The following is a 26,704-nucleotide window of genomic DNA, read 5'->3' as shown; positions in this document are numbered from 1 at the left end:
TCAATAAATGTGAAGACATTTTGGAGTAATAAGAAGCCTTGAACTTAGTAAAGACAATAATAGGGAGGTGAGTATAGGTGAAAACGCATAATAGAGGGGAAATTTTGACGAGTATATAGTTGAACCAGACGATAGGAAAGAAAATATGCCATAAAAACGTGGAGATAGAGGGGAAAATATGATTTTTTTTATCGTTTTGTTGGTACCGGAAGTATTTGAATACTTGAAACATGAACCGTACCTCACGAATGAGTGAAATACGTGGCTGAACTCAATGCCTCACTTATATTTTGCATACGATGATACGAGCTCTAGCTCTATGTAATTTTACCCGATAGGTGCATTTCCGATGTATATGCATTACCTAAACAAGCTCGGTGTCACTTACACAATACTCTACCCTACACTGCTAAGGATCCTTCATATGATGGAATCAACTTTTTTTGATATCTCAAATCTGATTGCTTCTCTTTCTTTGCACTAATGCACCAACAAGTTATATGTCGTGATAGTACGATGTTGGTAATCTCCTTAATCATTTTGGTGTTCCCTAATTCTGAGCAAGGTGAAGTTTTTATAAGGTAAGGCATAGAAGCACTATATATTTGCAATGAAAAATCTATGTATATTTACTTCTATGTTTAATCATGTACTCGCCTGTCCATTTTGATAACTGGTATGTAGAAAAACAAAACTTTGCTAACTCAAACTCGAAGCTTGACTGCTATAGTGACCAATTATTGCATTGTTATACCCTATATAAATGGATTAGTCATCTACATTGAATCTTTAATTAGATAGTCGATCACTCATTTGAACATCTTATTAATGACTTCCAATACTTGTTAGAATCTTTAAATTTGTGTCAAGACTTGGTGCCTTACTAAATTGTAGTTTGGAAGGAAGCATTTATCTATAATGAACTTCTATTATGATCACTTATTGCCTCTTACCACAGGATTGAAACCGGTCATTGAATAGCAGATGGATACGAGTAATGGGAGGTCTATTCAAGGTCCAAGTGGTGCTGTTGGTGACTCTCTGGAATCTGATGATTGGAGGGCTCAGCTGACGGTAGATTCACGGCGGAGGATTGTGAACAAGATGTATGTTTTAACTATCATTCTTCTATGTTTTCAATTTGAACTGCTTTGAGAACTTGGTAATGCTTACTTGCATAGAATCTTACCCTAACTATGATGTCAACTGTCTGGATTAATGTAGTAGACGTACGTGTAAAAACATGTCATATTTCACTTGATGTTACTCATGTTAGCTGGAATACCGAAAAGGTATAAGAAATTCTCATATTTAGTAGTACGAATGATAAGTGACACTAAATGGCATTGCTTCAAAAAAAAAAAAAAAAAAGATGAAGTGGGAATTGTTAATGACTGAAAGAGGTACTTGTTATTTTCTAATGTATAGCTTCTGTCTTGGCTGAGCTTATAACTTGTATATCAATATTTTTTTATCTTGCCAACACATTCATGTCTTCATCTGGTTCTTTTTATATACTTTACTTTGTAATTGCAATTTTGCTTACATTGCTTGATGTGACTAGTTTGCTACACTCTTTTAAATTGTAAAGTTATAGGTTCTACTACAAATATTTGTTAATACCTGGGTAATTGTATTATTGACTGAAACATGGTGCTCTTGCTTAGAATGTATACGTTGAAGAGGCATCTTCCATTCTCTGGACATGAGGGGCTACAGGAACTTAAGAAAATAGCTGTGAAGTTTGAAGAGAAGATCTATACTACCGCCACAAGCCAGGTTTGTTGTGTCCTCTCTATTAAATCCGTTTTTGTTTTGTAGTTTTTTACTTTGTAGAATTGCATGAACCTCTATGTGCAAATGAGCCAGTACTACAAAAGTGGAATTTGGAACTTACATCATGTCTGTTATATACCTTAAGTTACTTTGGAACCTAATCCTTTATGTGATATGCAGTATGATTATCTGCGTAAGATATCCCTGAAGATGTTTGCTATGGAGACTAGATCGCAAAATCGCATGCCAGATGCTATGCAGGCAAACTCCGCTGCTAATAGTATAAATCCCTCAGATCCTGGTATTTTGCAAAGTCTCTTTTTGAAAATATGTTTTTAGTAGAAATTAGCTGTGAAAATGTTTTTTGAATAATAGCAGCATATTTGATCCTTTCTATTATTTTTTTTACTGAATTTCTTTGATTGGATAGGTTCTCAAGTCACGACACAAGCGAATAACCAAGGGCAGCAGCTTCCTATTCCAATGCCCCCCAATGATGCTCAAACAGGACAGCAGATGATGTCAGTCCCAGGTTTTTCTGGTTTATCATCTGCATTGCCACCTGGCAATGGCTTACCACAATCCACAATGGCAAATGTTGTTGGCCAGAATCCAAATTTACAGAATATTCAAAACATGTCTGGAGTTCAACAAGCATCTGTGGGAAATGCAATGGGCCCCAATACTTTTGCAAGTCAAAGGCAGATACCTGGAAGGCAACAACTTGCTCTGCAACAGCAACAACAACTAGTAAGGGTCCTTCATATGATGCAATCAAACCTTTTCGATATCGCAAATCTAATTGCATATTTGCATCTCTTTCTTTGCACCAACTAATTCAATGCACAAATAAGTTATATTTTGTGATAGTACGATGTTGGTTATCTCCTTAATCATTTTGGTGTCCCGTAATTTTGAGCAGGGTGAAGTTTTTTTAAGACAAGGCATAGAACCATGATTTAGTTGAATTAAAAAATTTATGTATATTTACTTCTATGTTTAATTATGTACTTGCCTGTCTATTTTGATAATTGGTATGGTCAAAAAAACAAAACTTTGCTGCCTTATAGTGACCAATTACAGCACCTTTATACCCTTATTTGAATGGATTAGTCATCTAGAGTGAGTCTTTAGTTAGTCGATCACTCAATTGTACATGTTATTAATGGCTTCCAATACTTGTTATTAGTATCTTTAAGTTAATGTTGGAGCTTGGTGCCTTACTAAATTGTAGTTCGGAAGGAAGCATTTATCTATAATGAGCTTCTGTTATGCTTAATTATTGACTCTTACCATAGGATTGAAACCGGTCATTGAATAGGATATGGATACGAGTAATGGGAGGTCTACTCAAGGTCCACATGGTGCTATTGGTGACTCCGTGGAATCTGGTGATTGGAAGGCTCAGCTGACAGCAGATTCACGGCAGAGTATTGTGAACAAGATGTATGTTTTCATTATCATTCTTTGATGTTTTTAATGTGAACTGCTTTGAGAACTTGGTAAGCCTTACTTGCTTAGAATCTTAACTCTAGATTAATATAGTAAACTTGCTTGTAAAAACATGTCATATTACACTTGATCTTAGCTGGAATACCAAAAAAGTTTAAGAAATTCTCGTATTTAGTTGTACATATGATAATGCAAAGTGTTAACACTAAATGGGATTGCTTCAAAAAAAAGATGGAGTAGGAATGAGTGGAAGAGGTACTTGTTATCATCTGAACGTATAGTGTCTGTTTTAGCTGAGCTTATAACTTGTATATCTAAACTTTTTGTTTAGTGAGCGCATACCAGTCTCCATCTAGTTCATTGTATTTACTTTACTTCGTAATTGCAATTTTGCTTACATTGCTTGATGTGACCGATTCACCACACTTTTAAATTGTTAAGTGATTGGTAGACCACAAATATTTGTTAAATACCTGGGTAATTGTATTATTGACTGAAACATGGTGCTCTTGCTTAGAATGTATACGTTGAAGAGGCATCTTCCATTCTCTGGACATGAGGGGCTACAGGAACTTAAGAAAATAGCTGTGAGGTTTGAAGAGAAGATTTATACTACCGCCACCAGCCAGGTTTGTTCACTTGTTTAAATATTTTTTCTCTGTAGTATTACAAATGAGCCACAGTACTAGAAAACTGGAATTAGGAACTTACATCATGTATTTCATATACCATGAGTTACTTTGGGACCTAATACTTTTATGTGGTGTGCAGTCTGATTATCTGCGTAAGATATCCCTGAAGATGCTGACTATGGAGACTAGATCGCAAAATCCCATGCCAGATGCTATGCAGGCAAACTCCGCTACTAACAGTATAAACCCCTCTGATCCCGGTATTTTGCAAAGTCTCATTTTGAAAATATGTTTTTAGTAGAAGTTAGCTGCGAAATGTTTTTTTAATAAAAGCAGCTATATAAGATCCTTTATGATGTCCCCTTTTTACTAGATTTATTTGATTGTATAGGCCCTCAAGTCATGCCACAAGTGAATAATCAAGGGCAACAGCTTCCTATTCCAGTGCCTTCCAATCATGTTCAACCTGGACAACATAAATCCAAAATCTCTCGCATATAGAAAAATGACGATATTTTATTGATTGAATGTTCGAATATTTGCAAGAGAGGGACCGTCGGATTGTTGAGCTAGTTACTAATGTTTCAAATCATGTTGATATACATTGGATTAATTCAGTGATTCTATCACTTCTCCATTTCCATAGCTTGTTTATTTCTTCATTATTTTTCCTTTATTTTAACAAATATTTTCAAAAGCAAATTACTTCAAAATGTCTAAAACGAGTAATTGAAAACTGGATTTTAGTTTAAGATGGAACAACTTATTTGTTGTAAAAATAATAATGACTCATACAAATGAAACACTTATAGCTTAGTTGGTAAAAAAGGTTTAAGTATATTTTATAGAATTTGCTTCTACTTTTAAAGTAAAAATAACTTAGAAAAGGTAAAATCTAAGATGTCATGGTTTGATCATATAGTTGTTACTAGTTTTGTCAAATCTTCTTTCCTACTATAGGTATTCTGGTACCATACAATGGGTGACTCAAACATGTTACTTTTTGGGCTACATATGGTGTTAACTATTGTTTATTGGGCTATAATGGGCGCAATGCAGTGTATTGGTTCCGATTCTACAAAGGTTGAAACATGTTACATTGGTGTTTTGGTTGTGAACAAGATTTATGTTTTCACTTTTCATTATCAAAACATATAAATTATATTTTTCTCAATATCCATTTTTAAATTATTTTTTTATTCAATCTTAACGCCTAAGTAAACTAAAAGGACTATACATAGAATAAGTTTCAAACAAATAGAATGAAACTATACTTTCGAAAACATAATACCTCACTACTAAATATAACTGCCAAGTCATCCTACTTTTTCTTTAGGCAGGGGCTCAAGTTTTGCTAAAGGCAAATTTGACCCTTATTAGTTTTCCAAATAGTTAAAGAAAGCTTAGGTGGGTTTTTCCTTGACAATCAACTCAGTTTAGCTATAACAGAAATTTAGTTTAGAACACCGACTACTTAATGCTGAAAAGATTTTCACTTTTGAATGATGAGGAACCAGAAGGGTACTAGTGGTGCTAGTACTAATGACGGGTGGCGATTAGAGTGTGGTTATTAATGTACAAGTAATTGATGTAAAAGGGAGTGTGTAGTTATTTAACGGTCGAGGGTGTATTTTTTAAATAATTTTATTAAAGGTATTATAGGTATATGTGATATATATATATATATATTTATTTATTTATTTTTGGATAAAAGGACTTGCATCCTTTAGAATATATTAATACTAACAATATAAAAGTACAAAAAAATGCCCCCACGAGCCCCTCCACAAATGACAAAGGACCCGTGATGCAGGAAATGTACTAATAGGATAGCTGGACAGACCCAACCTACCCATAATATATCAAAACTACGAATCTAAACAATGAAACATAACTAGCAATTTAAATTTAAACAATATAATATGCAAACAAACTAGTCTAAATAACATATATGTGCGCATGAACTATGTAATCTATCTTGTATCTCACTCAACCTCTTTCATATCACCGGGATCTGTAGGTTTTGTCGTCGTGTCTAGGACTAGATCCTGGTGTGATGTGGTGGGGGCTGTGGGATGCTGACATCATTAATTAATGTTCAATGCACATAGTGCAACAAACTGGTTAACTGTAATAGTTGGTGTCGAAGTATAAGTAGGTGAGCACATGTACTTGAGTGTGTATCTGAAGCTGGTGTATCAACAGGTAAAGATGTATCAACATGTAAAAACCTGACTCTGATAATGCTTGGAATGATCACCTAAACCTTGCCTTTGAAGTTTCTAGGTAACTTAAGGTTAAGAATCTGATTGATACATTTTGAGTATATTACTTACTATAATAAAACAACTGAATGTGAATAGTAACTTTTTGTCTTTACATGAAACTTTTATATAAATATTCGATTCACCATTATGAAACAAAAGTTCTTTTGGTTTGAATGGTTGGGATGTTGGTTTCAATGGAAGGGGTTGTTTGTTCGAAACCCACTCCCCCTTCTCTTTTATGTTTTTCTTTTGTTTTTTAATAGAAATCTCGTATCTTTACATAAAACTATTAGATAAATATTTGTTTTAGCAATCATAACATAAAATGTTGATTTGGTTCAAATGGTTTGGATGTTTGTTTCAATAGTAAAGATTGCTAGTTCAAAACACACTTTTCTTTTTTGTTGTTGTTGTTTTTTTTTCTTTTTGTTTTTTATTTTAATGATTAGGGAGGTTTGGTATATTACATTTTACCTCCTTACATTTATTTTTCATTTTTTCTTTGATTTTAAAAAACATTTAGGTTTTTTTGTTTTTTTGCCTTTTCTTTTATATATTTAAAATTCTTATTTTTATAAATTTTTTTCACACTTAGTTGCATTTTTTGTTTCATTTTGAATTTTGAGGGTTTTCTTAAACATTTTTTTGATTTTATTTTGGAGGGCTTTTTTTTTTTTAACATTCTGTATTTTAAAAATTCGTTTTCTAACTTTTTATTTGTTTAACATTTTTTTTTTTAAATTTTTTGTTTTCATTATACTTTTCATTTTTTTCTTTAAAACTTTTTTGTTTTCATTATACTTTTCAATTTTTTCAACAATTCCTTTTGTAGTATTAGATTATTTTTCTTGCAAAATTTTTCCTTTAACATTTTGTTATAATTTTTGTTTTTCGTTTGTTTTTTGGATTTTTTTTTTAAATTTGTTCTTTTGATCATTTTAAGAGTAAACACAAACATCATTATGTCGTAATATTGTCCTTATCAGGAAAAATGAACACTTTACAACTTGATTTTTTAATATTTTTATTTTGAAAAAGTTTGTTGTTTTCTTTAGCACCGACCCATCAACGCATAAGCTTTCAGAGATCGAAACCGACCATCGGACAGTATGAATTCCCTAGTTAAATCCTTATTTGAGGAAGGAGAAAATTTGTTTTACAAATGTGTATAGATACAAATACTTTAAAACTAGAGAAAATGTCACAAATGGTCCCTGTGGTTTGTCACTTTAGCGTCTTGTCCCATGTGCTTTTTTTTTTGTTGGTATTGGTCCCTGACTTTTTCGTTTTCGTTATCAGAAGCCCCTGTCACTAACTTCTGTTAGTTTTATCTGTTAATTATGTCATGTACGATGCACATGAGGGTATACTTGTTAACTCCATCCTTTTCCTCAATCTTCAATCATCATCATCTTCATAAGCATAATCAAAAACCCAGATCATCATCAAAATCTTAAATCACATAACCCACAACTTTTAATAATTCAACTTAATAATTTTATAGCTACAACCATAATTTCTATTTATCCAAAAAATATATAACATCAATAAGTAATTAAAATCCCAACTCATATCACATATAAATACATACTGATAAATATAAAATTAAACATATAATGCTACTAAAAGAAGAAGAATCCAAGGATGTTAAAATTAAACATATATTGATTTTAACAAAAATGCCACAACGATCATATACGCTGTCAACACGAATTACCTAATCCCATCAACAAGTACAATCTTTCTTTTACTTGTCCAATAAATCCATCTTTCTTTATTGAAACAAATCAAAAACCAAAGCAGAAGTCGTATAAGAAATCAAAAACTACAAACATACACTCATATAATAGTCACATATTGCTTTTGAAAGCGCCGAATTTAGCCTTGAAAACAAACTGATTTCATGGAGGCATTTTATCGAACACCTAGTGTGCAACTTTCCACCACTCATTTCTCTATGAAACTAGACCTAATGATTTGCTCAAATGCAAGAATCAACCAAAAGAATAAGTAGAAGGAGATTTATTTGCATTTTTATTTCAAGTTTTTGGTAATTTACATTGTTCTTTGAGTTTTTGAAGCCTTAAACTATACATGGTTTCGATCTGACATACAAGGATGAACTGTTGCGTAGAAAAGAATCAACGTTGGATGGACCAAATTGTGAAGAACACCAAACGAAGAACAGCAAAAGGTTATTTGGTTCAACAATGGAAGACTTAAATTGGTGGGATCTTTGGGGTGCTTTTCTCATTTTTTTATATTTATTTATGGTTTTTAGGCATGATTAGATCTGAATTTGAGAAAGAAGCATAAAAGAATTAAAGATTGAAGATTGAAACAAGTTTTGGTGAAGAAATCAAAGTGTATATATATATATCTCTCTCAATATATATATATATTATATATTCTATATAGTATATAAAAACGTATAAAGTGTATAAATATATATAACTCATTTTATCACGTATAGTCCATGTGGTTGTAAAACGGATGATTATACCCTTGCGTGGCTAGCACGTGAAGCTTTTTAACGGCCATTTTTAGCAGAAGTTAGTGACAGGGGCTTCTGGCAATAAAAACGAAAAAATCAAGGACCAGTAGCGACAAAAAAAAAACATAAAGGACAAAACGCTAAAGTAACAAACCACAAAGACCATTTGTGACATTTTCTCTTAAAACTATGATTGATATGCACCTATAAAAGAAAATATAGACTTTCTTATTTAATACTTCTTTCTAAAAATAGATACAATAATTTCACACACAACCGTATTCCCCACACCATAATACAATAATAAAATGCTAAAAATACACTATACCTATAGATACAAGCTATATATAAATTCATCCATGACCATACACTATATAGAAAACTTATTAGAAGAGAAAACACACGATGCTTGTGATCAACACTATATAAATAACTCCCTTCTATCTGCATTTTCAACAACAATACTCAGCGGTTTATAATTCCAACCCCAATTTCTTATATATATTTTCCCGATTTCCCGATCGTTTCACGTTGACTGTGTTCTGATCACTTTTGACCTTTTTTACGTCACCACCGATTATCAATCGGTTAGTCTATTTTCTACTTAACACACACACACACAAATAATTGACTGTGTATTATAATTGATTGATTAATTATTAGTGGTTTTGTGTTTGTTTTCATTTTCAGGTTAATTAAAAGTGCCCAATTCCAAAACCCTAGTTTTGAGAATTGGGTGATTGTGTGGTATATATGCCGTTTATGTTTCTTGTCCACTTTTTGTTATAAAGTTTGATGCTTTTTCATTGTAAACATGATTTTGAGTTGTATAAGTTGGAAAAATTGTCATTTTTGTACTTATTTGATGTCCCCATTGATGTTTTTGTGAAAAAGGTTAAAGCTTTAAGGTCAAAATCTTGAAAAAATTTCGATGCGTTTTTCCGGTGCATGTTTTTTACACACTTATTTACAAATTTAACACCTTTATGCATCATATTGGTGCGTAAAGGTGTAAAGAAGTTTTGAAAAGTCTGCAATATTTGGATGCGTTTATGCGTAGGGGAAGGATAGAGAGAAAAGTCTCCTTATGATTGAAAATTTAGGAAGGTCTTTAGAGCTGACATGTGTTTGATGCATCATCTTTACATGTTTATGCGCCAATTTTACAACTTTGTTCACTGCAAAAACGGTGTGTTAGACACGTGCCATTGTAGATGTCACTCTTTATGCATACGTTGATTTCTTTACTTTCGTAAATGGATAATGATTCGAACATCTATCAAACACTTTGAAATGGAGGTCAGTGTGTAAATATAAACTTGTGACTTTTTTGAATTATATGTTACTGACTTACTGGTTTAAAGTTTTGAGCAGTTCTTATCATTTTTCCAGATATTGCACCTTTATACCCATATTTGAATGGAATAGTCACCTAGAGTGAATCTTTATTAGATAGTCAATTACTTATTTGTGTATCTTTTTAATGTATTCCAATACTTCTTAGCATCTTTAAGTTAGTGTTGAGACTTGGTGCCTTACTAAATTGTAGTTCGGAAGCACGCATTCATCTATATTGAGCTTCTGCTTACAATTATTTATTGACTCTTACGACAGGATTGAAATCAGTTGTTCAATAGGAGATGGATACGAGTAATTGGAGGCCTACTCAAGGTCCAAGTGGTGCTGTTGGCGACTCCATGGAATCTGGTGATTGGAGGGCTCAGCTGCAAGCAGATTCACGGCAGAGGATTGTGAACAAGATGTATGTCTATATTACCATTCTTTTATCTACGTCAATTTCAACTGTTTTGAGAACTCGGTAATGCTTACTTGCTTAGTATGTTACCTTATGTTAACTGTCTGGGTTATTGTAGTAGACTCACGTGTAGAAACATGTCATATTATACTTGATCTTAGTGGAATACCAAAAAAGGTATAACAAATTCTTGTATTTAGTAATACGTATGATAATGCAAAGTGTTAACACTAAATTGATTGCTTAAAATAGATGGACTTGGAATTATTTAATGTTTGAAAGAGTTACTTGTTATTTTCTGATTGGATAGCTTCTATTTTGGCTGAGCCTATGACTTGTATATATCGTAACTTTTTAATTTTGTAAGTGCATGCTTGTTTCTATCTGGTTCATTTCCTCCCCCCCCCCCCCCCCCGTAAATGCTATTTTGCTTACATTGCTTTATGGGAACGGTTTGCTACACTCTTTTTAATTTGTAAAGTGATAGGTTTTACCACAAATATCTGCTAAATACCTGCATTATTGCATTATTGACTGAAACATGGTGCTGTTGCTTAGAATGGATACCTTGAAGAGGCATCTTCCATTCTCTGGACATGAGGGGCTACAGGAACTTAAGAAAATAGCTGTGAGGTTTGAAGAGAAGATTTATACTGCCGCTACAAGCCAGGTTTGTTGTATCCTCTTTATTAATTCATTTTTTATTTTATTTTTTTTGTAGTTTTTGTTTTGTGGAATTGATGAGCCTCTATGTACAAATGAACCAAATACTACAAAAGTGGACTTAGGAACATATATGATATATCTTGTCTTTCATATACCGTAAGTTACTTTGGGACCTAATCCTTTTGTGGTATGCAGTCGGATTATCTGCGTAAGATATCTTTGAAGATGCTGACAATGGAGACTAGATCGCAAAATCCCATGCCAGATGCTTTGCAGGCGAACTCTGCTGCTAATAGTATAAACCCCTCTGATCCCGGTATTTCACAAAATCTCTTGCTGAAAATGTGTTTTTAGTAGAAATTAGTTGCGAAAATGTTCTTTTAATAATAGCAGCAGATAAGATCCTTTCCAGTGTTCGTATTTACTAAATTTCCTAAATTGGATAGGTTCTCAAGTCATGCCACAAGTGAATAACCAAGGGCAGCAGCTTCCGATTCCAGTGCCCTCCAATCATGCTCAAACAGGACAGCAGATGATGTCAATCCAAGGTTCTTCTGGTTTATCATCTGCATTGCCACCTGGCAATGGCTTACCACAATCCACAATGGCAAATGTTGTTGGCCAGAATCCAAACTTGCAGAGCATTCAAAACATGCCTGGAGTTCAACAAGGTTCTGTGGGAAATGCAATGGGCCCCAATAGTTTTGCAAATCAAAGACAGATACCTGGAAGGCAACTTGCTCCTCAACAGCAGCAGCAGCAGCAGCAACAGCAGCAGCAACAGCAATCTCAAAATTCACAGTATCTTTATCAGCAGCAGTTACATCAACTTGCAAAGCAGAAGCTCCAGCAGACAAATATCACACCTGCTATGCAATCACACATTCAGCAACAACAACAGAATTTGTTGCAACCAAATCATCTACAATCATCTCAACAGTCTGGTATGCCACCAACAATGATGCAAACACCTTCTCTCTCTACAAGCGTTCAAACTCAGCAGCCAGTTGCACCACAGTCTTCACAAGGGTTGATGAACCATCAACCGGTAATGAGGCAGCAAAGACAGCAATTACAACCAAACCAGCAGCAACAGACACAGCCGAACGCAATGGGGCAGCAGCAGGCAAATGCTACAAACATGCAACAAACCCCACTCATAGGACAACAAAATAGCTATTCTGATGTATCGCAGCAGCAGAGGTTGATGAGCCAACAAAATAAGCTTTCAAGTGTACAGCAGCCACAACAACATATGGTTGGGCAACATAACAGTCTCACTAGCATGCAACCGCAACAAATGGGCTCACAAAGTAATGCGTCTGGTCAGCAGCAGCCGATACTTGGAAATCAATCTAGTAACTCAAGCATGCAAACCAATCAACATACAGTGCAGCACATGCCGCATATGCAGAACTCGACAAATTTGTTGCCAACGCAAGTTCAACAATCACAGTCACAGTTACAGCAGCAGGCAATGCCACATATGCAATCACAGTCTGGCCAGTTGCAGCAGCAGGTGGGTATGCAACAACCACCAAATCTGCTGCAACGAGATATGCAACAAAGGCTTCCGACATCCGGTGGCTTTCAGCAGCAAAATGTAATTGATCAGCAGAAGCTATTTCAACAACAAAGACCAATGCCAGAGGCTTCATCGAGTAAGATTCTTATCTTGCTGTAATGCATCTCTTTCATGTTGTTTTTATAAAATATATACCTCAACTTAATTCATTTATTACAACCCTGGTATATTGCTAAGCGAACAAAGAGAGTTTTTAATACAATGGGATGTTCAACTTCAAATATTTGTATAAATGCTTATAGTAAAATGTAAATTGTACTAGAGTGGGCGGTTGGGTAGTTATAGGGGTAAGTGTTTAGTTTTCACGCGTGTATTATACTGCTAACGCTATCTTCATATGATTTTTAGGGAGATTTTCACTTAGCTAACACATGCAATTTTTAACTTCTGTAGCATCATTAGATTCGACAGCTCAGACGGGCAATCCAAATGGTGGAGATTGGCAAGAGGAAGTTTATCAAAAGGTGCTGTATATGAAATCATACATGTTTTGAAGTAACTTAAGCACCTAACATCACAGTTCGCTTCGAGTTCAACAAATCATCATGATTATTATAAAGCAAAGCCTAGTAATGCCTTTTTTTGCCGTGATATCCATACATAAAACCTCTCGAGTGAGAAAATATATTACTGATAGTAAAATGTCAATCGGATATCCATCATGTATGCACATTTTTCCTTGTAATTATGCTAGTGCTGTCATTCTTGTATGCTTCCTTTATATATATTCAAAAAGGGTATGTGGGTCGGAACCCTGTGGTCCCATATACCGTCTTGGTACCCAGAGCGCACACCACATATGTCATTACTGATAGTAAAATGTCAATCAGATGTCGATCATGTATGCACATTTTTCCTTGTAATGTGCTGTCATTTTTGTATGCATCATTCTCTTAAGATGATAGCAACTGCACGGGGATCATATAAATCTAGAGTTCCTTTCGGTGGCTTGTGAGTGGGTCTGTGGGATCATAAGTCTTTTCTCTTTATGGGCAATATGACCAATATTCTTCTTTGTTTTGATTACAGATAAAAGCCATGAAGGACCTGTATCTACTAGATTTGAATGACATGCACCAGAAAATTCTTGGCAAATTGCACCAGGTTGGAAATTTCTTCAGTCATAAAGCATGTAGAACCACTTATAGTTTGTATGTTATGCATCAAGTTTTTAGTACTTTTCTGTTAGTTTAATAAGAGTCTTCCATTGTCCAGCATGATTCTCTTCCCCAGCAACCGAAGAACGAGCAACTAGAGAAACTGAAAGTATTTAAAAATATGTTGGAGCGTTTCATGCAATTTTTACAAATCCCAAAGCATGGTATAATGGCTAATTATAAAGACAAGTTGGGTACTTATGAGAAGCAGATTGTTAATGTCATCAACTCAAATAGGCGGAAACCTGCACCCACACAGCAACAACAAGCGCTTCCGCCTCCACATATGCATTCTATGCAACAATCACAACAATCACTTTCTCAGATGACACAAGTGCCATCACATGATAATCAGATGAATTTGCAGGGTTCTATGGCATCAATGCAACAGAATAATATGGGAAATTTGCAGCAAAATTCTGTCCCGTCAATGTCAGGGGGTTCAAATGCTCAACAGAACATGTTGAACTCTTTACAGCCCAGTTCTAATCTTGACCCAGGCCAAAATAGCAGTATGAACTCTCTACAGCAGGTCTCTGGTGGTTCTCTACAACAAAATACCGTGAGTGGGCCCCAACAAGGAAGCATAAATCCAATGTCATTACAACCGAACTCCAATATGCTTCAACATCAGCATATAAAACAACAGGAACAATTGCTTCAAAGCCAGCAATTGAAGCAATTTCAACATCGCCAAATGCAGCAACAATTTATGCACAAACAACAACTCCTGCAGCAACAGCAGCAGCAGCAGCAACAACAATTCCACCAACAAACAAAGCAACAACCGAGTGGGCAGTTGCAAGGAAACCAACTAGCCCAGCTTCAACAGATGAACGATGGCGGTGACGTAAAACCTAGACAGCAGATGGGTGTGAAACCAGGTGCTTTTCAGCAGCATCATGTTGCAGCAGCACAACGTTCAGCTTATCACCAACAACTGAAACCAGGTGCTCCATTTTCACCTCAACTCCTATCAGCTGCTTCTCCACAATTGTCACAGCATGCATCTCCGCAGATCGACCAATCCAGCATGTTCAAATCTGCAAATTCACCATTTGCTGTGCCTTCTCCTTCAACTCCCTCCGCATCTCCTATCCCTGGGGAGTTCGAGAGATTAAGTGGTGGTGTTTCTTCTCTATCAAATGTTGGGAACGTGGGACATCAACAAACATCTGCTGCAGTTTTACCTACTCAATCTCTTGCTATAGGCACACCTGGAATATCCGCGTCTCCTCTACTTGCAGAGTTCACTGGTCCAGACGGAAACCATGGTGTTGTGCCATCAATTGGATCAGGAAAGTCCAGTGTTACAGAACAGCCCCTAGAACGCTTACTCAGAGTGGTCAGTTTGTAAATCTTATATGTATTAATACGATATAAGAGCCCAGTTACTAAATGTGACAAGGTGGGTGGGTTGGGAAATTGGTCAAAACAGACTTGGGTTGAAACATGTCATATTTAGGACAGGTTAAAACGGTCATACCAGTACAGCTCAAACTCTACAGATGGGTTGGGTTGATATTCATCAAAAAGAGACTAGGGTCGACTTCCGACCCATTTGGTGTTTGACCCAGTAAATATATTTGTTTTTTAGCCAAAAGTTTTTATATAATTCGTTTAAGTAGAAGACATCCGTATTTGACTCATTAGTGAATATATAGGTGGAAATTGAAATCTAACATTCGTCAGGGTATGTTATAGACGCCTTTCTTAATTTATAATTTATAGTATGATTAACGTCTTGTTTTTTTTTTTTTTTCATCATAGGTAAAATCGATTTCACCAAAAGCTTTGAGTGCCTCAGTTAGGGACATTGGTTCAGTAGTTAGTATGATTGATAGAATTGCAGGATCAGCACCAGGTAATGGATCTAGGGCTGCAGTTGGTGAGGACTTGGTTGCCATGACAAAATGTCGCCTCCAGGCAAGAAATTTTGTCACTCAAGATGGAACCAACGGTGTGAGGAAGATGAAACGCTTCACGAGTGCAATGCCATTGAATGTTGTATCATCTGCTGGCAGTGTAAATGATAGTTTCAAACAGTTGAATGTTGGTGAGACTTCTGAGCTCGATTCAACTGCATCATCTGCAATCAAAAGGCCCCGTGTCGAGGTATTACATTTGTAACAGTGTTTGAATCTATTTGTCATTTGTTGCAATGAATTAAGATCTTGCATTTCTGTTACAGACTAATCATGCCCTTATGGAAGAAATAAAGGAAATAAATCGGGGTCTCATTGACACTGTGGTGGATATCAGTGAGGAAGATGTTGATCCAGCTGCAGCCTCTGCGGTTTCAGAGGGTGGTGATGGAATCGTGGTTAAATGCTCATTTAGTGCTGTGGCTCTTGGTCCAAACTTGAAGTCACAATATGCTTCAGCACAAATGGTGTGTACCTTATATGTTATACTGGCTATATGATATTGTTTTGTCATGCTTACTATAGACTTACATGTTCCTTCATCGATGTACAGTCACCTATCCAACCGTTACGATTGCTTATTCCTGCAAACTATCCAAATTGTTCACCAATACTTTTGGATAACTTCCCAGCCGAAGTCAGGTTAGAAGTTCTTTTAAATATAAGAATTACTAAGATTTTTATCTTTCTAATGCATGTCAGTTGTTCTTTGGATGCCTAAAAAAAAACACACTTTATCCACCACCTAACTGCAATGTTTAAAAAGCTACGTGAAAATCTTCCATGGTTTGAGTTTTGATTTTCCTGATGGTTGGTTTGGATTAATATGAAATTAAATGCCATATTTGATGCGAAACTTTTGAAGCTAGAGTTAGTTTTTTTGTCCATTGTCATGTGCCGAGGGACTACACCTCTCTTCATCCGTCACCAAGACTCATCTTTTTAGAGATGGCAAAGTGGGCAGCGTGGGGAGGTTCTGTAACGGGTCAAAACAGATGATTTTCAAGTACGGTTTAGACTGACCCAGAACCAAAACGGTTCTTTGTCTACTTAAAGATATTTAAAATTATGATTAAAAAACTTTATTATTAAAGTTTAACATTAAATATTTGGCAACCTGTGACGCATTTGAGTCATCTGGCAACCATGCAAGCGTTAGCTTAGGTATATTACCCATTTGATCCATTAGGGATAACACAAAACCTAAATCATCCAATTTATTCAAGTATCCGAGTGAACCTTTTTGACTTGCTCTATATGCCCTTTCAGCAAGGAGTTCGAGGATCTTTCGGTAAAGACCAAGTCAAGATTCAGTATATCTCTCAGAAGCCTTTCACAACCTATGTCCCTTAAAGATGTTGCAAAAACTTGGGATGTTTGTACCCGTGCTGTTGTTTCTGAGTATGCTCAGCAAACTGGTGGTGGCACTTTCAGCTCAAAGTATGGTACATGGGAGAACTGCCTAAGTGCTGCATAATGCTCTCTTTGCTTAAAGTTAATATGACGACCACAGCAAGTATATTATTATTATTATTATTATTATTATTATTATTAGGTCGGCCATTGATTTATGTTTTGTTGCAAGCTCGGTGCTTCTACATTTGCTTTTTGAACAAATAGTCCACATATCTAGACTTTTCACATTGTATAATATCTTAGGTACACCTGTTCATATTTATGGAACTTTACTCTTACAATTTGTTTTGATTTGGTTGGTTGGTTGGTTGGCGTGGTTTTGTCCTATCATTAAAGTCGCAAGATTTGCAACTTCCAATAATTTTTTTAATATTCTGTTTTTACACACACGCTCACACAATTACTGTTTCCATGCTAAGATTGCTTTGTGTCGATCCAGTTTATTACTGCAATCATGAGAAAGTTAGTTTCACCAACCTCAGTAGGCAGGGGAGAGCATTAGATTCTAGTCCTGACTAGTAAATTTGGTTACTAGAGAGGTGGTGTATTATAGCCTTATAGGAGTGGGGATCATGAGAAAGTGTTGAATGTGATGTTTGTATTAAAGCATCAAATGTTATTGGTGCAAAAAAAATACACAAGACATTCGGGATCATCCCTACCATAAGGTTATACGTGTCGGGTACTCTCATCTGTCAAGCTCACTCTAATGAAAGTTGCTGATAAATACGGAAATGTATATTCTTTTCTTAACTAAATATCCATTACTGGAACTTTTACAGGAAGATTAGTACAAACCAATTTATCAATGGATATAGGCGAATTTACTTCGTTATAAAATCTCAATCGATATATGCTTAGAATGTGGTATTTAAAGATGAATAATGTATCTGGTTACTGCAAAGGATCAATATATCGAATCAGGATCAATATTCGTACCAATTGTTTTGATTAATTTACCACACTATACAAATAATATAATAGACTATATAAGTAAATGATATATAGGTGTGGTAAATTCAAGGTTGTAAATAACGTTCGACGGTCACTCGGCGGTCGACCACCTTTAAGGTTAAATCTCATTTCGCGGAGTTATAACGGCGTTATAACGGAGACTATAAAATATAAAGGAATTTATATAAAAAAATATATATATTAGCAATATCCTAACAAAATTAGTCAAAAAAATGTCTTTTGACCGTTAAGCTCCGTTAAATCCGTTATTTGACCGTTAAATTCCGTTATAAACGCCGTTAAGACCGTTAAATCCGTTATAACGGCCATTAAATCCTCAGACCTTTAAATTTACCCTCCAACCCTCTTAACATAACGCTGGACCTCCGTTACCGTTATAACGGCCGTTAAGGTCGTTATTTACAACACTGGGTAAATTCATTAAAAGATGTGGTACTAATATCACTTCCCATCAAAATATATGTTCAACTCATGTCATTTTTTTATTGTCCTTTTCCTTGTATTGTTTTTTATAATGATATCATGCTATTAGAGCATGTACTCAAACTCACTTAAAGCGAAGTCCACATCAAAGATCCCGTGCAACGAAATTTTTGGCTCGAACTTGACGAGCAGGTCAACTAAGGCAGAATACAAGTCAGCTAATTGATGGAGGGGAAGGGATGCAAACTTTGTTAGAAACTCTTTTAGATGGTGATATTCCTTCGCATTCCTAATAAACATTAATGTAAGTTTTTCTGACATTCCTACATGCGGTCCCAAATTCGTTTTATTGTAAAAGCTTAAAGTCTGTCTGACTTGAGATGTTCATCAATCAAAGTATTCTGTATCCAGCGAAAAACACATGCTAAATGATAACTTCTACCATAAATAGATCATAAAGGATAAACTCACATTTTATGGCAACTTACTTTTTATTGTATCACTTTGTGTAATACAATCTCTAAATTTCACCGATTAGGATAGACTCGAACGAAGGTTGGTCAAATACTAATCTGATGTTAACCGGATTTAACCAAATTTCCAGTCAGAATAAACCTTTATTACTCAAAATGATAAAAGATAAAATCAAGTTTCTACGCAAGAAATATTCCAATTTTTTATAAAGGAAACACACGCCATTTTACATATTATTTGTCAACTTTTCTTTGCAAATCCAAGAATTTATGTTTACCAACCTTAGTAGCATGGTTAAACCTGTAGTAATACTTGCATTCACTAATCTTTAATAATGCACAGAAAACAAAAAAAAAAACGACTTTTTCCTCCATGGGATTGTAACCAGATGTCCAATAACTAAATGGCATTACTATAATATTAAAGAATCTAAGAGGCAAAAATCAGTATAACTAATATATAGTAGTGGTGGTGACAATAACCGTACAATTTTTGCCAACATGAAAAGTGTGGCACTTTTTTATGGGAAGAAGTTGCACAGAAAAAACAAAAAGAGCAGAACCTAATTCATATATTCCTCCGGTTAATTTGAAATTGGAACTTGAAACACGATTTTCACATGAAAGGTTCTCTCAAGGATGTGGGCAAGTTCAGTTCTGGCTCCGAATCAGGAAGTGGTGCAAAATAATAGTCAACCATGTCTCTGCTCACCGCTTCCAAACTTGGAGTATCCCACTGCCAAATTCAAGAAAACATAAACATTTGCAAATCCTTCTTGAAATATCTCAAATTTTGAAATTATATATAGTAGGGATGACAGATGGGCAAGATGGGCCATATGTCAAAGCAGGTAATTATTGTGTGGGCCAGGACAAGTCGGGTTGACACAAAGCATGTTGTGTGCATTTATTTAAAAAACTTTGGTAAATCATTGTGTTCCAAGAACGATGAATAAACATCACTACAACAATAATCTGCAAGTTATAAATTAAAACACCATAGGGAGGTAATACTGTAAACTGTTGACTTAGAATGGAGACATCCATTTTATGAATCAAAAATAAACTCTTGGCAATAACTTTCAACCCATATCCTTTTTAGCTAATACTTAACTTTAAAGATACTTATTTAACTCATTAGAGATAAAACATGACACAAAACTAATCCATTTCATTGATAAATGGGTTGAAACTTCCATCACTATCTAGGTCCTGGGAGTGGTAGAGAACAAAAAAGTGTACCTTAGGAGCATAGTCCTTGTCAACTAGTCTTGCTCGAATACCCTATAAGAGTGGATAAATGAAAGGCTGATCACACTATGAATGGATGCATGCACTCATGCATGTATAGGTTTCTTTTATGAAGTGAAAGATCAGAGAGACCAATCCTACCTCACAAAAGTCTCCAGAAACGTGTTTGGAGATGCAATGCAACGATGTACGATATTCACGAGCCAAACATTGATCAAGTGGTTGGAATCTACCTTCTCTTATCTGCAATTTACCACAATAAGTTGTATGGTTTGATTTAATAAGAAATTTTTTTGAACACCATGAAAAGTGGACTCACAGATTGTAAAGTGATCTTTAAGCTCAATGGGGAAGCTTCCTTCAGCTTCTTTAGGGCAGTCGAACATAATTCATCATGAGACTCTCCTTCTCTCTACATAATGATCGTACACCATTTAATTTAGAAGCTTTTTAACTGATATATTGTCCAATCATAAATCAAGGTGGCAGTTTCTAATATTCACTAAATGGGTTGATCACTTGATCTACCATAAAATTATAAGTGTGCAAACAAGTAAAAAATAAAAATAACTTAAAAAATTGGTTTGAGATGAGCCAACCTGTGTTTTTAATGCATAAAACCTCCTAATTCATTTTTTATTCAAAAAGCAGATTAATTATGGAATAATATAACTTTTCTAGAGAAAGGGTTATTCAAGAACCCTTTAAAAAAAAAAAAACTCGAGAAACATTATGGACCACACATTCTTCTCCCTTTTCTCTCTCTTCAATTAAAAATGAAAATTCATCCATATTATTCAAAATGTTTTATCTCACAAACCTTGAATCGTTAGATGAAAAAAAAAGTATGGGTAGTCTTATGACATCATCTTTTATTAGAGATGCAACTCGATATACTTTTGACGATATTTTAATTTTAGTTTTTTTCCCCTTGTACTTCTGTACTTACACATTGTAGAATCTTTGTTTTCACATGTAAATTAGTGATTGACCAACGGTACACAACAATGAAGGTCAAGGGCGAAGCCCATCAATCCATGGCGGAGCCATGGTGGCCAAGGGCGGAGCCCGTCAGTCCATGGTAGAGCCATAGTGGTTAAGGGCGGAGCTCATTAGGTAGATCACCCATCACGGATCACCCCCTATGACTTATCACCCTATATGACCTATCACACTATGACCTATCACCCTCAATGACCTATCATCCTCACCAGCTACCCTTTACGAATTTCCTTAAGGGAGAAGCCCGTTCCGAATCATAATTTCCGTTTAACCTACACATGTGTAGGTTATGTGTAAGTACCAAAAAGAAAACGAAATTTAAAAAGTCGTCAAAAGTATATCAAGTCGCATCTCTAATGAAAGAAGACGAAATTTTTGGACTACCCATACTTTTTTTTCATCTAACGATATACGGTTTGTGAGATAAATCATTTTGAATGATTTGGATGGATTTTCATTTTTAACTAAAGAGAGAGGAAAGATGTGAAAATGTGTGGTCCCAAAATTGTTTACGCGTTCTTTTTTATTTGTGAGTTCTCAAGATAACCCACCCCAACTTCTCTAATCATATATATGAAACACTAAAATCTATATAAGCTTTTGAAAAGAAGTGTTTTGGCTCAAATTCCCCATACATAGTCATGCAACATGAGTAACCTAGGCATGAGTGTGTGAACTTACTAAAGCATCCACAATTTCCTCGACTGTGTCGTGGCAAAAATATCTGTCTATTCTGTCAATCCTGAAACACAATTAAAAAAGAAAATAAAAAACCAAATGTAATAACAAGACAGTCAGAAGCTCTTACTTCAATGAGTAATACTGAACTGAACACACAAAGAAAGGAACAAAAACTACATAATTATGGAACATATATATAGAAGGGTCACTTTACACAAAAAACCTATTATGGAGTAGTATTTTAAGTATCTAAAACATTGACACAACGAATAAAACATTTCTGCTTATTTAAAGGTTCTGAAGCATACTGTTCATTACATGTAAGCCTATTATGAATAACAGAAAAGTTCGATGTTTTTCATTTTTCTATATTGAATAAAAATGGAGGGAGTAGAACATTACTTGTTAAGCACACTGTTCTTATCTACATAGACAAGATCGCCATATTGAGCAAGGGAATCTGATATGACAGAAGGGTCATCTGTCATCAATTGTCCTAGGCGTTCTTCAATCCAAGAAAGTTTCTGTAGAAATTATCATGATTAATGAGCGTAACCTAAACATAGTTTGTGTCCAGCTTTTACATATAGGTAATGCATTGAATATGACTATAAAAGAATTTTAATACAATGATAATCTAATTCATAGAATTAAAAGTATGTAGGAGTCTGTAAGAAATTTAGATATATGTTTTCCAAATTTGACAAGTTAAGGATAGATTATAACCCATGTCAACCCATTTATAATTATGGGTCGAAGTTGCCTCATCTATTATAGCTGAAAGGGAGGTCTGAGGCACATACTGCATTCAATGAATAGTGTGTAGCAAGGCCACAGGCAACGAGTTCAGCACCATTAAGCCTTTCTCCAGTCAAAGCCAAAAATTCACCTATAATAATAGTGACAAAAGATATGAGGCGTATTATTTTTTATTTTATAATTAAAAGTTTGTTAACCAACTTATTAGGTGTATTACTAAGGTTATTTATTGCCTCAAAATTACATTGTGAAATCTAAAGAGGTAATAGAACTTCCAATACTTACCTAGATAACCAGGCAGTCGAGAAAGATAAAAGGAAGCCCCTGCATCTGGATGAAATCCCATTTGAACTTCCGGAGTTGCAAAAACCTACAGGCGGTTAACTTTATATATCAAGGAATAACTATTTGCCACACAAAGACACACAAAAAAATCTAACAATCTTGATAAAATATAATTGTGTGAAGTATCAACTGTGTTTGACTTATGGTCAATAGAGAAATTAAATCTGTAAAATAGAAGAGCTAAAACTTTTACAGCTCAGTGCACATAAGTTAGGCATGCCAAAAAGAATAGTTTAGCATAACATTTTTAGATTTCAAACCCTTCAAATTTTGTACATAACCATGATTACCACTCATGCCCTTATTTAGCACATACTGCACCCAATCTTGCATACAGTTAGCAGCATAGATCGTTATCCCTACTAATAATAAGAATAATACTGTAAGGCACTGAAGTTGCAGCTTAGTGTCTAATCGAGGGGAGATGATTAGTCTTAATGGTTATATGACTACAACGCTCTCAAGAATACTAAATTTCACACTTTGAGTTTATGAAGAAGTAATGTTGCAAGACAGAATCCCATAGCGAATTTAGCCATCGATGTCAGGTTGCTAACAGTAAAATTCAATATGAACGCCGCAGCAATAATTCAAGGTTATATAAGTCAATGAATTTAACTAAAGACAGATGAAAAGAAGACAATGCATACAGTCTTGTCAGTTGCAATGCGGAACATTCCAGGAAAAGCAATGCCTGCACCACCACCCATCGTGATACCGTCCAATATAGCCAACTGTTAAATAGTGAATAGCCGATGGTCAATTGCCATTGTTCAGTTGCAGTGATGGAGTCCATTGTTCTAAGAGCATCCCCAATGGGAGTTTTTATAAAAGCTTTTTGTAAAAGGCTTGCTTATAAAAAGCTTTTGCTCCAATGAAATTAGTCTTTAAAAAGCTCAGAATTCTTTTATAGATAATTAACAAAAGCAAGAGAGAGAATGTGTATTCTTACCAATGGCTTATGGAAACATTAGCTATTGCCAAAAAGCTCTTATAGTTTCAACAGGAAAAGAGCTTTTAGTTTCAATGAAAAGCTTAATAGAAGAGTAATAAGTTTTAAAAAAAGCTTTCCATTGGAGATGCGCTAAGTATTATGTCTAAGATAGAAGGAAGTTGGATACTCACATTTGGCTTTAAATACGTTCCTAAAAGGTATATAAAATGATACAACTTCCTGAAAGATTCTTTGCATTCAGCCTCTTTGCCTGTACACATGTCAAGCAATCGTTTGGTAAGAAAGACATAGCTTGATCAGTCCCAAATAGGATGCACATAAATCACAAGCTACTTAAACAAATATACTATCGATGTGTGCATACTTGTATACACACATGTTATCTGGTTCGGGTATCCATAGAAGATTGGAGATTGAAACCTCTATATAAACATAAATATACATTTTACGAAGTTTTTTTAAAAAACAGACAAAACTAGATCACCTTCTTGAAGCAAACGATAGATGGCTACCATGTCCGCACCAGAACAAAATGCCCTACCACTACCCTTCAATAAATTCAAATGACAGTTAGATATACATACAAATCCTTACAAAAACAATAAAACCTTTCAAAGCATGTATTACCTTCATTGTGACAAATCCAATTTGTGAGTTGTCCTCCCATGACTCATAAAGTCTTTGTAACCTACCAGCCTACATATAATAATACAATAACGTTATGAAAAATTCACATCACATTACTTTTAGTAAAAAAAATCGTCTACGAACAAGACCACGAATAAGTACAAATAAGCCCTCGCTTTATAGAATATGTACGAACTATTTTCTCTCCAAATGGCAATGCAACTTAATTTTGTAATGTGAAATTGCATACAATAGCAAAGTACTTAGACTCAAGTTCAACCTAGTTCATTTTCTTACTTTTGCTCCAACCTGGTCATTGAAAGTATGTTTTCATTCCATCTTGGTCACTAAATATATTCTATTTGGGTTATTTGTGTTCCATTAAAAAGTCTTTAAATTTCATATTTGTTTAGTTAATTGCGCGGGGAAAAAGACACTTGCTTTCGCAACAAGTTGATTTCTCAATAACCCAACCCGCCCACATCAGACCGCCTCAAGCTTGTCAGTCACCTAGCAACCATGGTGGTCCAACCGACTAGTCCAATCTTAACAATGAATTATTCTATTTTATCAAGTTACTGCTTGCTTCTGATTAGGATTAAACAAGGATACTTCAATGAGTCACATTTGATTCTAATAACCAACAATTTGGAACAAAATAACCTCATTAACATACAATTAATTACAAAAATAGTAAATGGTATTCTCCTAAATAAAATAAATCGAAAAATGGAATGCATTTTAATTTTTAAACCACCACATTGGGCCGCTACCCACATGGAAAGTCATGTTGGTAAACATTTTGGGAGTGTCTAGGGGAAAGTATACGGAAATGTTCACCGGATAACCTCGTTTGACCACCTACATCTAAGTCAAAGACTCCCTCCTGGCCGGCCAATAACCCGAAAACTTCCTCCATTTACCCATATGCATTATAAGCTAAATAAATTTAAGAAATCAGAAGAAAGGAAAATTAAAAAGAAAGAAATATAACCATAGAGGTAGTAATTGCATTGAGCTTAAATGGTCTGTTTAATATTGCAGCTCTTGAAAATGCTCTTCCTTCCACCAACACCTATTCCACATCCAATATCAATATCAAACTTTTTACACACACACAAAACCCCAACATTAAAAACTTATATATATATATATAATATATATATATATAGAAGAAAGAAAGAAAGAAAGACCTCATCTTGGGAATGATTGTGTTGAGGGTAATTGTCACGTTGAGCAGAAACTGTGGCAAAGAACTTGTGGCACTGTTTTTGCGACGAACGCGTCACTAGTGACAGTGATTTCAGTCGCTGCATCTTTTTTATTTCTTGATTAAACCCTTTTTTTCTTTTCTTCTTAACCTTTTTTTTTTTTTCTCTTCTTCAAAATGAAATGATGAATCAAGGTTATTAGATTAGCAGCGCCAGGTTTTCCTGTAAAGAGTTTCAAGATTTTGGTGTAGAAACATTACAACCATCTTCATTGGGCCTATGTATTACCCCATTTCATGATTTTAACATTTTGGCCCATACCCATTTCAAATCTTGAATTTCCTTTTTTATTAACTAGTAAATTTCGAGTCCCACTTAATTTTTGCTTTGAAATGGTTTTGTTGTTTTAAACCTCCTACCACCTATTTAAAAACTATTATGTCACTGAAACTTTTTTGAAATGTATATTTATTTAATGTCAAAACCACATTAGCTTTCGTCTTAGCATTACGAAGTTTCAAATATTTAATATGAACAAAGAAAAAGGTCGAATGAAAGTTTATAATATACCAGTCGAAACCACATATAAGAAAGTGTGTAAAAACCAAATAAGGTACATAACATTACAAGATATGACCATTAACAAAATGTGATATACTGTTTGGAAAACTCAAACGGGAAAAAAAATATGAAAAAAACCAATAAGTAACTCGTAATAGAAAGCTCAAATAGGATACGATGTGACAAAATCCAAATAATGATAATGGTACGGGATATAGCATAAAAAAGTTGCAATATATTGTTTGAAAACTCAAGAGGAAAAAAAGTATAAAAAAAAACCAATAAATAATCTGTAATAAAAAGATCAGACGGGAT

At 34.7% G+C, this 26,704-nt stretch overlaps 3 protein-coding genes across 3 annotated transcripts; 2 read left to right on the top strand and 1 right to left on the bottom strand.

Moving 5' to 3' along the window:
• Positions 1 to 1,639: 1,639 nt before the first annotated feature.
• Positions 1,640 to 4,497, top strand: LOC122601976 (mediator of RNA polymerase II transcription subunit 15a). The gene is made up of 7 exons (XM_043774709.1): positions 1,640 to 1,779; positions 1,957 to 2,077; positions 2,207 to 2,526; positions 3,098 to 3,222; positions 3,746 to 3,857; positions 4,000 to 4,120; positions 4,252 to 4,497. Exons 1-7 carry the CDS (start codon positions 1,651 to 1,653, stop codon positions 4,359 to 4,361), a joined length of 1,038 nt encoding a protein of 345 aa, XP_043630644.1. The 5' UTR covers positions 1,640 to 1,650; the 3' UTR covers positions 4,362 to 4,497.
• A 4,521-nt stretch (positions 4,498 to 9,018) lies between these two features.
• Positions 9,019 to 17,415, top strand: LOC122601975 (mediator of RNA polymerase II transcription subunit 15a). The gene is made up of 12 exons (XM_043774708.1): positions 9,019 to 9,208; positions 10,236 to 10,383; positions 10,936 to 11,047; positions 11,239 to 11,359; positions 11,490 to 12,704; positions 13,022 to 13,092; positions 13,658 to 13,732; positions 13,844 to 15,130; positions 15,556 to 15,900; positions 15,977 to 16,177; positions 16,264 to 16,352; positions 16,980 to 17,415. The coding sequence occupies exons 2-12, from the start codon at positions 10,262 to 10,264 to the stop codon at positions 17,185 to 17,187; spliced, it is 3,846 nt and encodes a 1,281-aa protein (XP_043630643.1). The 5' UTR covers positions 9,019 to 9,208; positions 10,236 to 10,261; the 3' UTR covers positions 17,188 to 17,415.
• A 1,972-nt stretch (positions 17,416 to 19,387) lies between these two features.
• LOC122599054 (3-hydroxyisobutyryl-CoA hydrolase-like protein 2, mitochondrial) lies at positions 19,388 to 26,052 on the bottom strand. The gene is made up of 14 exons (XM_043771503.1): positions 25,811 to 26,052; positions 25,612 to 25,692; positions 24,618 to 24,686; positions 24,475 to 24,538; positions 24,161 to 24,240; positions 23,686 to 23,769; positions 22,976 to 23,060; positions 22,735 to 22,820; positions 22,334 to 22,455; positions 21,932 to 21,992; positions 20,568 to 20,660; positions 20,390 to 20,491; positions 20,240 to 20,281; positions 19,388 to 19,733 (listed from the first exon to the last, which is right to left on the bottom strand). The coding sequence occupies exons 1-14, from the start codon at positions 25,931 to 25,933 to the stop codon at positions 19,614 to 19,616; spliced, it is 1,212 nt and encodes a 403-aa protein (XP_043627438.1). The 5' UTR covers positions 25,934 to 26,052; the 3' UTR covers positions 19,388 to 19,613.
• Between the last annotated feature and the right edge of the window lie 652 nt (positions 26,053 to 26,704).

The sequence above is a fragment of the Erigeron canadensis genome, chromosome 5 (assembly GCF_010389155.1).
Source record: "Erigeron canadensis isolate Cc75 chromosome 5, C_canadensis_v1, whole genome shotgun sequence".
Lineage (NCBI taxonomy): Eukaryota > Viridiplantae > Streptophyta > Magnoliopsida > Asterales > Asteraceae > Erigeron > Erigeron canadensis.
This window is presented reverse-complemented; position numbering and strand designations above follow the sequence as displayed.